Genomic DNA, 15,062 nt, shown 5'->3' with positions numbered 1-15,062 from the left:
GAATGTATGATCCCGTCATATCATATGACTCATCCAAGTGGAATGTGGTGGCAAAAAAAAAAACATCGTTGGTTTCCGGTCCGGGAACATACCGATGATATGATATTTCCAGATGAAGAGCTGATGATATGATATTCACTCATAGCATATAGACAAAGAAAGAATTTTGGAAAACATTGGATCATCAGCATTTAAGACTTGACTACATATATAAATAGTAAGTTTGTATATCTCGATCTCTGTTGGGCTTGGAGACGGGTTGTTAGTTGGTTGGACATCAGATCACTTGACCACTTGATCACTTGATCCTCATTTTGTATCGACTACTACCATCGACCATCGTTACTTCTTACCATTCATTTCGACTCGATTACTCACTGATACCATCTGTCATTCACCAGATGACAGATAACGCCCCTATCGATACCCAACTTACCAAAGATACCCCTTCTTCCGACGTTGCATCTTCCCCTGTACCAGCACCAATCAACCCATCTGCATCACCTTCAACCCAACCTGTCTCCCTTCCTCCAGCTTCAGCCTCTTCAACTGAAGTCAAGTCTCCTACAGAAACAAAGGCTAAAACCAAATCGAAAGGGAAAGGGAGGAAGACAAAGGCCAGACCAAGACGACGAGTAGCCGACTCTGAGTCGGAACGAGAGGATGGAGCAGCGAGCGATGGAAGTTTGACGGATCCTTCGTCTGCTTCGGATTCCGAGCCAGAGTCGGAAGAGGAAGAAGAAGAAGACGAGGAGGAAGAAGTAGAAAAGAAGCAAGATGAGCCTCAACCGAAGGAGGAAACTGGGAAATCACCGGTTGATACAGATAAAAGTGGATCAGCTGCCAAGGTGACAGATAACGGGAAAGAAAAAGGCAAAGGGAAAGTAGGTCCAAATGGAGTGAAAAGGGAATTTACAGAGGAGGAAAACAAGCGGTACGAAGAGATGAAAGCTAGGAGGAAAGAAAAGCAGAAAGCGAAAAGAGCAGAATTGAAGGAGACGAAGAGGAAAGAAAAGGAATCAGCGAAAGCTGGCACAGATGCCAAAGTTAAAAACAAGGAAATAGAGGCGGATGAAGAGAATACCGTTCCGTTAGTTGCTGATGGATCACCTCCTCCGTCCCAACCTCCCGTTCTACCGAATCAAAAAGGTAGAAGAGGATCGAAATCACAGAGACGTCAATCGGTGGTCAATGATGATCCCAAGGTCGTCCCCAGACAAGGTAAATTTTGGACACACGATCAACGGTCTGATCCCCAACCTCAACCTCAAGAGGCGTATTCAGCTCAGGGTGGAAGGGGATTACCTGATTGGCGTGGAAGAGGAGGTTTCAGAGGTGGATTTAGAGGTAGAGGTGGAAGAGGTTTTGCCAATAACCTATCAGCGCCATTCGGTCGTTTCCAACAACAGAACGGTACAGCCCAAGGACAAGAATTGACCGCTGAAACACCGGTCGAATCTGAGAAGGAGGATGGAGACGAACCTGTGCTGGCTATGGATAGGTTGGAGAAAGAATTGGCTAAAAAGGAAAGATCCCAATCTGCCTCGACGACGGCACCGACACAGCCTAAAGAGAAGAAATGGGGTCATGAAGCGTTTGAACAGATCCAGACTGAGAAGGAAAAGAGACCTGTTGTCTCACCTGCAGTTGCGCCAAGAGGTGGACTTAGGGGTGTAATCAGGGGTAGAGGAAGAGGCTTTGGACGTGAGTTGTGCGATGGCCTTTCGGAAGAGCTCTTGAACTGATTATTAGAGGGAATTTGTACAGCTCGAGGTGGTCATTTCGGTCAACCTTTCAGACAACCACTCTCTTCACTTCCTTTCCACCCTGCGAACCTCGCCGCAAACGCGGCTGCCGCTGCCAAATCTGCATCTTCCGCCTTCGTCACACCAGCTCCTGCCCCTGCACCCGCTGTCGCTCCCACTTCCGCCTCCACCCCTCTCACTCAGACGATCGTGCCACCACCGAAAGCGGAGCAGCAATCGACTCGACCTGATGCTGACGATCTACTTGGTGAATCTTCTCAAGCTGTCACGATCAAATTGCCTGGTTCCACAAATACAGTAGAAGTTGCTGTATCTCACCCAACTGAGCAGAACAGCGCTCCTGCTGAAGTTGCTACAGAGTCGGTAACGGCTGCTGTGAAAACACCTGAACTCAATGCATCCGGTCAAGCTATCCTGTACACCTCGCCCGTCCCTCCACCTCAGCCTGTCCCTACCCAGCAATCTCACTACCAACCTCAAGTTTCCGCCCCTCCCCCACCGACTTCCATGTATCCGAATGGAAGCACTCCTTCACCGTTCCAACCTGGTTCCGAGAACGGCTCAATGAGCAGCGCCGGCATGAGTCACAGCCAATTTATTCCTACCCATCCTTATCCCCCTCAAAAATCGCACCTTCAACAAAATGTGGTGCCTACACCTTCAGGATATGGTATGGGCTCCGAGTTCGTACCTTCCTCTCGACCTCCTCAAGTCCATCTTAATGGTAACAATGGCCCATCCAGGCCATTCTATCCTCCCGGTGCACCCAGATCGTATCCTGCTCAAAATCAAACCCAAACCCAACGTCCACCAATCCAACCTTTCTATCCTTCGCAACCACAATCTTTCGAATATGCTCAATCTCACTCTCAAAGAGGATCATTTTCGGGATCTCAACAGTTTTACCCCACTCAGCAGGTCCATGTCAATGGGTATATCGATGGGAGGGGATCACCATACAATGGAGGTTCACTCTCACCTTATCCTACAGGTAATGGCCAGATGAACTACTTCGCACCTGCTAGACCAAGTCAGAAAATTCAAATCAAATCGCCTTCTGCTCCGACGTCGGATCAAGCAAATGATAAGGGAGATAATAATGCTGGTCAACCCACTTTTGCAAGTTTGACGACTACTTCATCGAATCACACGGATATGGATAATATGGTTCAAGGTGGATATTACCCTCAACATTATAATCCTTATCAAACGCAGGCCGCCAATGGATATGACGAGAGATATTATGGTTTGCAACAACAACAACCTGGGTATGAGAATTGGCAGAATGATCAACAACAGGGATATACGGGGTATGAAGGTGAATATGGCTATTGATCAACGGTAGATTGGTATGAGTACAGGTATAGTAACTGAAGGCACTCTCGGTTCAGCTAGGAGAATTCCTCTTGGTATGGTGTTCGAGCGGAAACCATGGGGTCTGAGTGAGGTTGAATAGTAAAGATAACAATGAAGCCGCAGATTACAGTTCCATACTGTAGTGTGGCATAGCGAAGTGCAAAATACAGAATACAGTCAAATCATCAATAATCAAAGTCAAATTAAAATTCAACTTGATATAAAAGTTCATATAGTGTGTATAATTACATATCAGTAAAATGAGTAAATGCAGTGCATGGGGTTGGCGAGTATGCAGATGGCATACATTAGCAATTGATCTTTTCTCGATTTCAACTTTGGCTGTCCATACAAGTCAACATCAAGTGAAAGTGGTCAGTGGAAATGAACATAAAATTCATACGATCGAGTCGAGATGAGTGAAGTAATACAACATGTTTTCGAACTGATAAGCTTCCTCCAGGGAATGAATACATACTACACTCTGGTATATAGTTTGGTATACACCTCTACCGATCTCAAACGGGATTTGTTTGCAGACACTCAATTGCTCCTATTTTCCTCTTCCTTTGCTTTGCTTTCCTTTCCGTCCGGTTCTAATTCTCATTTCCAAATAATCCTGATACAATACTGTGATCATTCAACTGAATCACAAGGACAATACAGCTCTTCTTCTTCAGTCGTATGAATTCTTGAAATGAAATCATCATCTTGGACTGTCCCTTCCTTACCCCTACTGAATTTTTCCAATTCTTCTTTCAAACCTTCCATCTCCCATATGAAGTATTCGATCTTGGGCTTGTTTTCGAATCCGCTGAAAAGGTAATGTGACCAGATCTCGTCAATCAAATGGTGAATAGTGCTTCCACCTGGTTTATCATTCAAATCAAAGATCAATTCGTAATCCAATGGGAATCTCTTCAAGATACAAACAGCTTCGTCAAAGTCGAATGAGTGAATGTGAATTCGGAATTTCAATTTGTTACCTTTGCCATTATGTTTGATTAATTCTTCAAGAACATCATCGATTGCATAAGCCAAGGTCGGTTCGAAAAGATCATTATCATCTTCAACGTCAAAGAACTTTTCGTCCCTCTCCCATGCTCTTGGCCATTCCAGACAGATCGAAAGAGGTTCAGCATGAAACATGATTTCTTCAAGGTAATCTACCAGTCCATAATATGTTAATCTATCAAAAAACGATCTTCGAAGTTTTGTGAAATCGGTTGATAATGATCCGACTAAATCTTTACCAAATCTTACATGTTTGACTGAAGTCAAGATTCGTTGATATTCTTTTAGACCATTGAGATGATTGATCGAATCGAAGATTTTGACTTTCTTGAAGAACTTATCGACACTTTGAGAATCTTCAAAGGTGATATATTGAATCATCTTAAGTAGGTTCAACTTTCTTTCTCCAATCTTCCAATTCTTCTGCTCCTTCTCTTTCTTCTTGCCAGTACTCTCAGCAGATGTCTTAGGTTGATTTGGACTGGAATTGGGATTATCCACCTTCTCTTTCAGTTGGATTAACATCCCCCAAAACACCTTATGTGTATTATTCTTATCTAGCTCGACGACTTGATACAGTTTCGGAGTGATGGTATCGTAGAAATGCTTGGATACTCTGATGAGAGTGAGAGGGATCTCGTCAATGAGGATTTGAAAGATGAGGTGTCTGATGGACTCCAATGGTTCCATGGTGGAGAGCTGGAAGGTCGAAGTGTACTGGTTCCAACTATGTAAAGCCTCCGACGATTCATGAGTAGATGCGGAAGGTATGGCGTCGGTGAGTGAAGGTTGGGTCGATTTGAGTGTCATTACTCCAAGGCGATATGTGAGAAATGATTCAAGATCTAAAGGAAAGAATTGACGATGTACAGTCAGCTTTATAGAGACGGACAATGGGCTGTCAAGGCTCGCTCCAAACTTACTCAACGTTGATGTGAGGGTGGACCTTTTTTTTCGCCTCAGTACAGTGCGTGGTATTTTGAGTGCCCGTGAGAATGAGCTTATACCATGCGAAGGAGGAAGAGGATATCAAGAAGATGAGATAGAGCATTGATCGATGTTTAGTATCTTCTTTCCAATTGATTGGTTGCTGATTGATGGGTGGCCAGTGCGCCAACAACCTGTGATGCATTGTTCGCTTGGTCGTGCGCTAAATGAAGGTGACGATCCAAGCGTGACAATACACATCACAGTGGATTCAGTGGTCATAGTCATAGACATAGTCATACATAGCACAATCAGGTGAAGTAAGTCAATCTGATATTCTCATAATTATACGTCGGATCCTCATGAGGGGAATGACTGATGACCCATAATTCCTTTCCTTCGCCTTTCGCCGAATCACTCTTGATACCTATCAGATGGGCATGATCAAGTGGTGTAATCCCCACATGGATGGCGGAGTGTATCGTACCGTTGGACGGGATCCTGACCGGCGTGATTGGTATTGTTTCAGACTTGGACGGCGTCCAGAGGTGGAATAGGGATTGTTGATCGTCATGAGGAGCAAGGAGGTATATCGCCTCCCCGTCTTTTGAGAACTATCACAACGCCACAATGGTCGTCAGCCCAGTAAGTATTGGCAGAGTCTAAAAGGGGATACTCACAACGATCTTCTCAGGGGAGAGATCGAAGTTCAGCTGAACTTCCCCCTGGTCTCTTCCAACGGATAACCACAATCGATGATCTGCCAACCAAGCAATGTTCTCGCCATTGCCGAACGCCGTTGAAGTCAGCTGTGACTTGGTGGAGTGACGAAGTAATACCGGAGACGAGGAAGTATCTCGAAGGTCAAATAAATAAATCTGTGTAATTCACAACTCAGCTCAGTTGTATCCAACAAAAATGATGTTATGGGAACATACGAATGAAGCGGTATGATTGCTTGCAGAATACGCTAAATGCGTACCATTACTAGTCACACCTTCAATCTCCTACATCATCGTACAGCACTCCCATCAGCTAGCCGGTTTTTCCGAGGCAAACGAGGACCGTATGTGCTCACTAATTCCTTGTGCTTCACTAATCGTGGTTCTCCCTTGATCGTCCATCCCTCTTCGTGCTGAGCCACTTCAATTAGGACGAGGTTTTCAGGAAGCACCACAGTTAGTACACCCGCTTGTGCAGAGTGCACCAGCTCTTTCAGATCGCTGCCCAAAGTCACTTCGCCGAGCTTGTTGTGCTTGCTAGCTGAAGGTGGATAAGCCGGTGGGAGTGTCGTGTAGTTGAGTGTCTGTGTGGTCAAATCCCATACTCCTTCGTGACCCTCGGACTCGGGCGTCGCAGTCAGAATTGTCTGGTCATCTAGGAAAGTATACCTAGCCTGAGCATTTGCTGCATCATATAAGACTGATGGTACAGTGAATTGAGCATTGATCGCGAGGAGGTGAAGCTCGTGTTGAGACCTGAATCATCATAACAATCAATATCTGACACTCTGCTATCGGTAAGATCACTTACCCACTTTTAACCCGAATGACAGCTGCATCTCCAGTAGGGTTCAATGCCCAGGTATCTATCTTCCTAACATTCTCAATAGACGAAAAGGGGATTTGAGATGGTATAGCGAGGGCAGTAGCGCAGAGCCCAAAGACGGCCAGTAGGTAACCACTCAGCATAGTGACCATCTGAGGGTCTGATCTTCCGACGAGAATGTCCAATATCCATACCAGTCACTGACAGGTCAAAAATCTATATGCATATACGCAAATCCGAGCAATCTATGACGAAAGCCAAAAACATGTCGTTTCGGAGGTGAAGAATTGTGTGATTTGAGTTGACCCTAATTTACTCGGAGTGGATTCTCGGATTCTCGGAGCCGGACCTGATCGACATGACGCGATGACTCGTCAACCACACGTTCTGTACCAGACAAGGTGCATGGTATTTCTCATGATTGCGTGCGAGTCTGTTCTCGGAGTTGGTGTTGGACAATACATGGTACCATATGAGCTGATCGGAATTTCACAAGCTTTATCCAAAAGGCATGGCGCATGCTGATCGATGGTCCGACTTTTGCAACTGCCTTAGGGTGTTAGCAGGATGTCTCATGTGATAAGATACTAGGACTAAACAATTAAAAATTGAAGTCACATGGTCGCCCGGGATCAACAGTATGCATGAATCGAGATTGAGCTTCAGACATATATGCATACGACAAGTAGTATGGAACTCATGAAGATACATAATTTACTAATTATATAACCAATCAGTATCCCCAATCTCTCCCGCCGGACAGAGGTATAACTTGACCGTCCACATAACTACCTGCTCTACTTGCTAGCCAAATTGCCGTTCCTGCTGCATCTTCTTCTTCACCTCCTCTTTTCAATGGTACCAATTCCTTGGATCTCGCTAACATGCCATTGGGATTGTTCGGATTTTGCATCTGGGAAGGGAAGTAGCCTGTTTTACGATGATACAGCAGCACGCATCAGTGTCACATTGCATGACTATCCTATATATAGGTAACAACAACGTAAAGCATTAACCCTCAACCGTGTAGTCGTCAAGGCCAGCAGCAACTTGTAACCGGTTGATGAGTGTTAGGATCAGACATTGTCGAACCAAGCGAGATTATTACCCTCACAGAGACTGAAAGGTAAAGACGTGTTCACCGAGAATGTTTGAGACCACGTTTAGCTAGCTCTGGTAAGGTGAGATGGGTACAACAATTCCTGCGCTCGTCAAGTGATTCACGACATTAGGGTTGAGTTGCAATATCACCTCTTTAGCTTCTTCCAGCTTGGCTTGTCTACGTCCAACGATATGTGTTATAGCCCCATTGACGGCAAACCCCTTGGCCATATACAGACCTGAGCAGTCGATGACCCTCTTAGCTTCATTCTACCATGCATGTATCTCTTTGACCTACCAATTCCCGTTCCTGCACCTGTGATGACCACATCTAACCCTTTCACCCCGAATAAACCATCGAGGGAGAAATCTTTTCGTTGAGTGGAAGCGGACATGATGAGCGCAGAGTATGGCTGGTTCAACCAATTGGAGGGGATAGCTACGCGATTAGGGACTCTATCGATGTCTAGCTGTCATTTTGGGTCGTGAGTACACTCTCATCCACAGATTGTTTGCTTTCGCATACTTATGCGATGTGGAGGCATCACCTCACCGGATGCCTTTCGGAGGTGACTGAAATACCTGTATCGGAAGCAAATCCCAAAGGACCTATTCTCAACGATCTTATCACTACCCTGAGATGGGCGGTCATGACCGACTCTAACCCTGTATAACCAATTTGACATTGAAGGTTAAGCCGGATGTCGTGATTGAACGCAACTGATTTTTTCGCTCCATACTCGAATTTTCCTTCGCTTGAGAAGGTACAGAGATGAAATTTGGTCATTTTGACGTCTGGAGGTCCTGTAAATACGGTAAGGATGCAGGCTTGAAGGGTGCACGTACGTAGGTGGAGCAATCAGCCTCAGGGTGAATGAATTGATGTAAAACCGGAGATACTTTTGGTTACTTCTACCAAACTGTCATTTCTAAGAGGTATATCTTACCCTCATTGATCATACAACAGTTCCTGATATCACCACTGCGGTAGACTGGCTCAGGGTAGCCAAGAGAACTGTCAGCTACTTAGATATCTGTATTTGATCAAATTTCCGACTCTTGATTTCGCGTGATCAATAACGTCAGAACATCAAAGAAAAACCCAGAAGAGGAGGGATAGACAGATCATGTAATCATTGATCATCTCGACATCATAATCAGTACTCTCACAACTCATCATATCGATCATCGCCCCACACCTACTGCACATCATCCGACTTACTGCTCTGTGGATAAAAGATAAATAATATCAAAGGACATTTACCGATCCGACCTGTGTACACCACTGTCGACTGAGAAAGAGACTCAAAGGAATAAGAGATAGAGAGAGTCAACAATATGGCAAATCACGAACATGAGAGCGAGCCTCCACCTTCGATGTCCGCATCCTTCATGTCTGAGCGGACGGCCTTGCTGGCCAAAGCAAGACATAAGAGGGAAGAACCTGGGTTCATGTCCAGATTGGATTATTTCCTAGTTATGCCTGGTAAGTTCACTCTTGGCCGTTCCAGCACAAGTTGAACAACTGATGGGAATGTTTGTAACGTTGGTTTAGCTTTACTGTCGAATACATTACTTGCTGCTTTCGAAAGCACTATAGCTGCCTCGACTCAATCATCGATAGGAGCAGAGTTTCACGCAAGTGATAATATAGCTTGGGTGGCTACTTCCTATCTGATCGTTTCGACCGCGTTGTCTCCTGTGAGTAGGATACTAACCAACCCCTTAGGATTTGAATTGACTGAAATCTCGGTACAGCTTTATGGACGAGCATCGGATTTATTTGGACGAACGACGGTGTACCTGTTCGCCGTCATAATTTTCACCTTGGGATGTCTGTTGTGTGGCTTGAGTAAATCTTTGGGTCAGATGATAGCTGCTCGAGCAATTTGTGGTATCGGAGGTGAGTCCATGGGCTTAAATCTCATCATGTGGCCAAAATTTGACTGACAATGTTCGTTCTGCTAGGTGCTGGTCTCATCACTGGTGCACAAGCTGTCACTTGGGATATCCTCCCGTCTAGACTCAGGCCGTTATATCAGGCTTTCAATAATACCATTTTCGGGGTGCGTAACAACAATATATTATTTCTCACCCGCGTTAACATGCTGATTGCGCATTCTGCACAGATGGGAGCTGCATTTGGTGCGACTCTAGGTGGATTCATGGCGGACACGATAGGTTGGCGATTCGCATATTTCGTTCCTGTACCACTTGGAGTATTCGGTATGGCGGTTTTCCTTGCGAAAGTGAGGCCAAAATTACAAGAACTGCAAGAAGGTGAACAACGAGGTAAAATAGGAGCCAGCGATATTGATTACTTCGGAAGTGGATTGATCGTCAGTCGGATTGCTCATACTACAGCAATCACGAACGTGGCTGACACCTTGATGTAGATGACTGCAATTACGCTTTTGTTGATTGTAACCAATCTTGGTGGACACGAAATACCTTGGAAAAGTCCTTTGATCCCCATCGCGCTTTGCGGAGTTGTTATATCTACCTTGGCATTCTTCCGACACGAGAAGAAAGCTCCTCTACCTGTGTTACCTCTCAATTTATTGGGCGATAGACATATGACCAGTCTGGTCTTGTTTAATTTTTTCGCATCAATGGCTATCTTCGGTGTAAGCTGTCGTCAATCTCAACGTACAAAAAGTAACAATACTGATCGCTCGAGCATCTCTGTAGTCCTTATACCTTATTCCCCTGTTCTTCCAATCCACCCTTCTGACTACAGCATCAGTAGCATCCAGGCGATTACTATATCCTACTCTTTCAGCACCTATCGGTTCAGTGTTGACTGGGATATTCCTACACCGATTCCGAGAACATGCCTATATCACTCAACGGCTCGGCGCTTTCATCTTGTTTAGCGGAACCCTCGCTCTCCTAGCTTTGAGTTTTGAAGATAATAATGGGAAAGGTGAATTGCAATTTGGTGTTCATTTGATCTGGGTCCATCTAGGAATGGGTATAGGGTTCATATCGAGCTTGATGAACGTTCTGGATATGGCCGGTACAGGTAAGTACATCAACCAATCCAAACCAAAAGAGGATTGCTCTAGCTTCTCATACTGATTATCCGAACTGCAGAACATGCTTCGGCAAGTTCGATGGTCTTCTTGATTCGTTCATTGGGCGGCGTCATTGGAATTTCAACTTCTCAAGCTGTACTTCAGAATGTCTTACTGCAACAACTCCGATCAAATATCACAGGGAAAGGCTCAAAGAGAACCATCAGAGCAATAAGGGAATCGTTATCGTATCTGAACAGCCTCGAGCCTGAGTTGCGAGCAAAGGCGATAAATGCTTATGTAGTAGCTTGTAGAGCTGCGTTCACAACTCTGGCAGTGGTTGGTGGATTAGGTTTTGTATCGCTGTTGTTGGGTATAGGAGCCTATAAAACTCATCCAATCAATGATGATTGGGAAGAAGAAGAGAGAGATGCTGAGGGCAATCCAGCTACGAACCCGCCTTTATCTTCCGGAATACCTACATTAGAGTGATTGATCACGGGGGAGAACAGAATACATAGACTGAAAGAAAGAGATGGCAAACCTATAGATGCATAGATATCTCGTAATTGACTCCACTGAAACAGCAAGCTATTCCAGATAATTTGGATGATCGTCAAAGCACGTCAGCACTTGCAGATTGGATCCGGACCTTACGGTAAGGTTTGCCGAGATTTTCGGGTTACTCACTTATGTTTATTTTGTAATGTTATGAATGGAGGGGGTGCAGGTATTACAGATATTCCTAATAGGCATTACAAAACTGCCTGATCTGTTATCGCTGGGTCTGGGTCAACAAGACCATGCTTGTTTGAAAGAAAAGTTAAAAAGAGGAGCTCTTGGCGAACTTGATTAGTTTTCTCATTCATCGCATCTTTTCATCCTTTGTGTATATACAATCATCGACTCTGTGTCATCTCTTTCTCTCTATAGCTTTGCAAAAGCATCTTTACAAGCACATTTTGTCCCTGGTCGCCATGGCGGACACGCTGCCCACCACTACCAAAGATTCACCTTCCGCTTCCTCCTCCACCACTCCAACTCCGACCAATCAATCGCTTCCTATATCGCAACGAGTGGTAACAAGGTTCCAGAACTTGATTGATGCGCCGAATTCGACCAATCTGATATCGATTTACGCATGTTTCCTCACTGGTCTTACATCCTCACCATCCTTTACAGCATGTTATATCTGGTGTGGATTCCAGACTGGAAACGTAGCGCAATTGGGTTTAGCCATAGCTAGGACATTCTCACCATTGGGCGAAAGGACATACGGATTTCAGAAACCTGATCAACAAGCTTTGACCAGTTTACTGAGTTTCTGGATAGGGACCAGTTTAGGTAGATTAGGTGATAAGATCGGTGCAAGGAGGAGAACATGGTTGGTACTTGCTACGCTCATACAGGCTTTATTGGCTATGGCTGCTTCCCTTGCGGCTCATTATTGTGGTCAGGATGGAATTGCTACGTGAGTTCGTTTGTTTATTTCGTTTGGAAGGAAAATATAATTATTGTATATCAGGGGGATATGAGCTAATCGACATGAGACTGTAGACATCGAGGAGACCCTTCATGGACTAATCCGCTAGGAATGACTGCGCTGGCTTTCATCTCTGCTACTATGGGTATACAAGGTATCGTTGGAAAGGTAAGTCTGTGTGATTATTTTGTTGGATGAACAATATGCTGATGTACATTCTATTCCAGCGTGTCGCCAGTCCTATGAATACTACTGTAGTGTTAACTACTACTGTACGTTCAATTTCATAACAATCTCCCAAGCAATACTCGCAGCTCTGTTTCGCTCGAGCTGATTTTGTCCGACTACCTGTATAGTGGGTGGAAATCTTCAACGACCCCCTGTTATTCGCCTTTAAATACACTCCATCCAGAGATATCAGAATAGCAGGTGGGCTTGCAGTCTTCGTCGGAGCATTCGTATCGAGAGCGATCCTAGATGGAGGTGGTCAAGCAGCGGCTCTGGGAGCTTTAGCTGGATTTAGAATGATTCAGTGTATATGGTGGTTCTTCATCCCTGACAAACCAGTCAAGGTGGACAAGGCTTAATGGAATGGACTGTGGCGTCGGAGAGCGAGGCAATCTAGATTGTATAGATTTGGATATCGGAGGAGAAGTAGGATAATTTCGTATAATCTCAATGATGAAGTCTGAGGTACTTACATATAGATTAGACTTTTATAATCAATCCCTACCGTAATAAATCCTCCTGATCATGCAATAGTACCGACTCAATCGCCTTGCCTTCGTTCGTAAAAATCACATCACATAGCTCATATCATGTTATAGCATGGAAGTCAAGCCCCAGTTGATGAGTTAGCTTAGGTTCCACAGTGATCCTTCAAGCTTCAAACTGACTTCCTCGAATTCGAGTTGCCCTATCGGGAAACGACGACTATCTTTCGTTCGGAGACATACTGGATACATGTAAAGCGATACGGAGACTACAAATGTTAAACGACAATCAAATAGAAACCCCCGAGCCGTTCTTGACTTCACCGAAGTTTTCCAATACTTCCAGATTACCATGCTTGAACTTCGTCCCGGGGGCATTACCGTACGTGTTTGCACCATGTACTGCCTTGACTCGAGCTGCTACGTACTCCCCAGCGGTGACTGCGTTCTTCTCGTCTGCAAGTTTGTCTTCAGGTGTCAAGTACCCCAGTCTGTCGAGTAGTGGTGAAGGAGCGACTACGACGGGTACATCGTCATTTGGTCGACAGCCGTATAAGACACCAATTCGGCTGGAAGTGTAAAGGGTCAGCTGAAAGGCGGAGAAACACTCGACGGACAGCTGACTTACTGGATGTGAGCTTGGTCTGGTGGTGGTCTGGTAACTCTGTGGATGGTACTCCTCAAGTAACCTATGATCATTCCTGATCAGAAATCTTTTTGCTTGTTCTGGTTGAACTGTCAAACTCACCCTTCGTCATGAAGCTCAATGTATCAGCAACATTGACCACTATCGATCCCTTCTTAGGTTTGATATCTCTATAAGTGCCATCTGCAAACTTCACCTGAAGTCCAGAAACAGTTTGCGAGAAAAGTAAAGTCAAAGAACCATAGTCTGTATGAGCCCATGACCAGAGATTATTACACTTCGCATCATCTTCTTCAGATCTAGGATGGTACATCATCTACAGTGGGATGCATTGATCAGTCCTAATAATTCATACACAGAAGAAAGGGTACTCACATATCTCAAATGATCCTGACTGACTTTCTCATAATCGTGTCTGTCCACAAAATAGTTTTCTGGTAATTCCAACGCCAGTGCAAAAAGGATGAATAGCTTTCTGGCGACATCGTACCAACACCTTCTGTGGAAATCGGATATTTCAGCTTCATGAGCTTTTATAATTTCATGTCTTGGGGTATCGGCGAAATCTTTAGTATATTTGGGTACATTGAGCAATTCCATGTTGTCCAATACGTCGGTTCCATTAATCGTTCTTTCGTATGCCTAGTTGATATTTGATCAGCTCGTTCATCTTTTTATGCGGGTACTGTATATGGCAAAAAGATATTTACAGCTCTATAACCTAGATAGCCTCCATTCTTAGCATCAATACTGTTCGATTTCTTCTAGGGGTAAGTTGTAGAACGCTTGTCCAATGGCGAATTGATGTTCGATCTCCTCTTCGGAGAATCCAGTATTGGTCACTGACCAGAATCCTAGGTCTTCAACTTCCAGAGCGTGTTTGACCCTCTTGACTAGTTCGGCTTTACCCTCTGGAGTATCGAACAGGTCGAGTGGAAGTTCAGTAAGGTCCGCCCAATTTAGGTCGTATGAGGTTGGAGCGGGTCGATCCCATTTCGGAATTGGGTAGGAGATGGCCATTTTGCAGAAGGACAATATGAATTAATCTTCAGTAAGTATGTATACAGAAGTATGTTGTTTGTCACACTCAGCATAAATGGTTGACAGACTTTTATACGCCAACACTATTGCTCATACCGCATACCTAAAGCAATTACGAAAATCCACACTTCCGACAACATGGTTCCACCAGCCCTCTCCGGAAGTTTCCCTCGTGGAATAACTTTGACGCAATGTGTATGTCATGAGAGCGAGCAGAGCGAGTTAAACATAATTCTGTGTGACCTCCACCAACCAAAAAAGGAAAGACATGAAAAATGCAACATCAGCTCCGTGTTCAGATCCGGATGGTCGATCGGAATAGCGCAATTTCAACTAATCTATGTTTTCATACTTGTGGTTATCCAATTTTTGGGTACTTCATTTGATTTGAGCAGACGTAACGACTCAGAAGTGTGGCATATAAAGGAGACGTAGTGATCAAGACTCGTA

General features: G+C 44.6%; 8 protein-coding genes across 8 annotated transcripts; 3 read left to right on the top strand and 5 right to left on the bottom strand.

The window, feature by feature from the left end:
* Positions 1-401: 401 nt before the first annotated feature.
* V865_004443 (uncharacterized protein) lies at positions 402-3,101 on the top strand (the record flags this gene model as incomplete). Its single annotated transcript, XM_066228223.1, has 2 exons — positions 402-1,704; positions 1,768-3,101. 2 exons carry the CDS (start codon positions 402-404, stop codon positions 3,099-3,101), a joined length of 2,637 nt encoding a protein of 878 aa, XP_066084320.1.
* Positions 3,102-3,758: 657 nt separating this feature from the next.
* V865_004442 (uncharacterized protein) lies at positions 3,759-4,946 on the bottom strand (the record flags this gene model as incomplete). The annotated part of the gene is made up of 1 exon (XM_066228222.1): positions 3,759-4,946. The coding sequence occupies one exon, from the start codon at positions 4,944-4,946 to the stop codon at positions 3,759-3,761; it is 1,188 nt and encodes a 395-aa protein (XP_066084319.1).
* A 428-nt stretch (positions 4,947-5,374) lies between these two features.
* On the bottom strand, positions 5,375-6,763 carry V865_004441 (uncharacterized protein; the record flags this gene model as incomplete). The annotated part of the gene is made up of 4 exons (XM_066228221.1): positions 5,375-5,677; positions 5,744-5,941; positions 6,142-6,541; positions 6,597-6,763. The coding sequence occupies 4 exons, from the start codon at positions 6,761-6,763 to the stop codon at positions 5,375-5,377; spliced, it is 1,068 nt and encodes a 355-aa protein (XP_066084318.1).
* Positions 6,764-7,344: 581 nt separating this feature from the next.
* V865_004440 (uncharacterized protein) lies at positions 7,345-7,695 on the bottom strand (the record flags this gene model as incomplete). Its single annotated transcript, XM_066228220.1, has 2 exons — positions 7,345-7,541; positions 7,662-7,695. 2 exons carry the CDS (start codon positions 7,693-7,695, stop codon positions 7,345-7,347), a joined length of 231 nt encoding a protein of 76 aa, XP_066084317.1.
* Positions 7,696-7,778: 83 nt separating this feature from the next.
* V865_004439 (uncharacterized protein) lies at positions 7,779-8,107 on the bottom strand (the record flags this gene model as incomplete). Its single annotated transcript, XM_066228219.1, has 2 exons — positions 7,779-7,951; positions 8,011-8,107. 2 exons carry the CDS (start codon positions 8,105-8,107, stop codon positions 7,779-7,781), a joined length of 270 nt encoding a protein of 89 aa, XP_066084316.1.
* A 943-nt stretch (positions 8,108-9,050) lies between these two features.
* On the top strand, positions 9,051-11,221 carry V865_004438 (uncharacterized protein; the record flags this gene model as incomplete). Its single annotated transcript, XM_066228218.1, has 8 exons — positions 9,051-9,198; positions 9,268-9,413; positions 9,471-9,615; positions 9,681-9,778; positions 9,842-10,051; positions 10,109-10,339; positions 10,404-10,737; positions 10,809-11,221. The coding sequence occupies 8 exons, from the start codon at positions 9,051-9,053 to the stop codon at positions 11,219-11,221; spliced, it is 1,725 nt and encodes a 574-aa protein (XP_066084315.1).
* Positions 11,222-11,706: 485 nt separating this feature from the next.
* Positions 11,707-12,799, top strand: V865_004437 (uncharacterized protein; the record flags this gene model as incomplete). Its single annotated transcript, XM_066228217.1, has 4 exons — positions 11,707-12,200; positions 12,287-12,380; positions 12,440-12,484; positions 12,569-12,799. 4 exons carry the CDS (start codon positions 11,707-11,709, stop codon positions 12,797-12,799), a joined length of 864 nt encoding a protein of 287 aa, XP_066084314.1.
* A 415-nt stretch (positions 12,800-13,214) lies between these two features.
* Positions 13,215-14,591, bottom strand: V865_004436 (uncharacterized protein; the record flags this gene model as incomplete). The annotated part of the gene is made up of 6 exons (XM_066228216.1): positions 13,215-13,494; positions 13,554-13,614; positions 13,674-13,887; positions 13,947-14,213; positions 14,282-14,321; positions 14,419-14,591. 6 exons carry the CDS (start codon positions 14,589-14,591, stop codon positions 13,215-13,217), a joined length of 1,035 nt encoding a protein of 344 aa, XP_066084313.1.
* Positions 14,592-15,062: the final 471 nt, after the last annotated feature.

Source organism: Kwoniella europaea, chromosome 1 (assembly GCF_036810445.1).
Source record: "Kwoniella europaea PYCC6329 chromosome 1, complete sequence".
Classification (NCBI taxonomy): domain Eukaryota; kingdom Fungi; phylum Basidiomycota; class Tremellomycetes; order Tremellales; family Cryptococcaceae; genus Kwoniella; species Kwoniella europaea.
The sequence above is the reverse complement of the archived record's forward strand: the minus strand, read 5'-3'. Positions and strand labels throughout refer to the sequence as shown.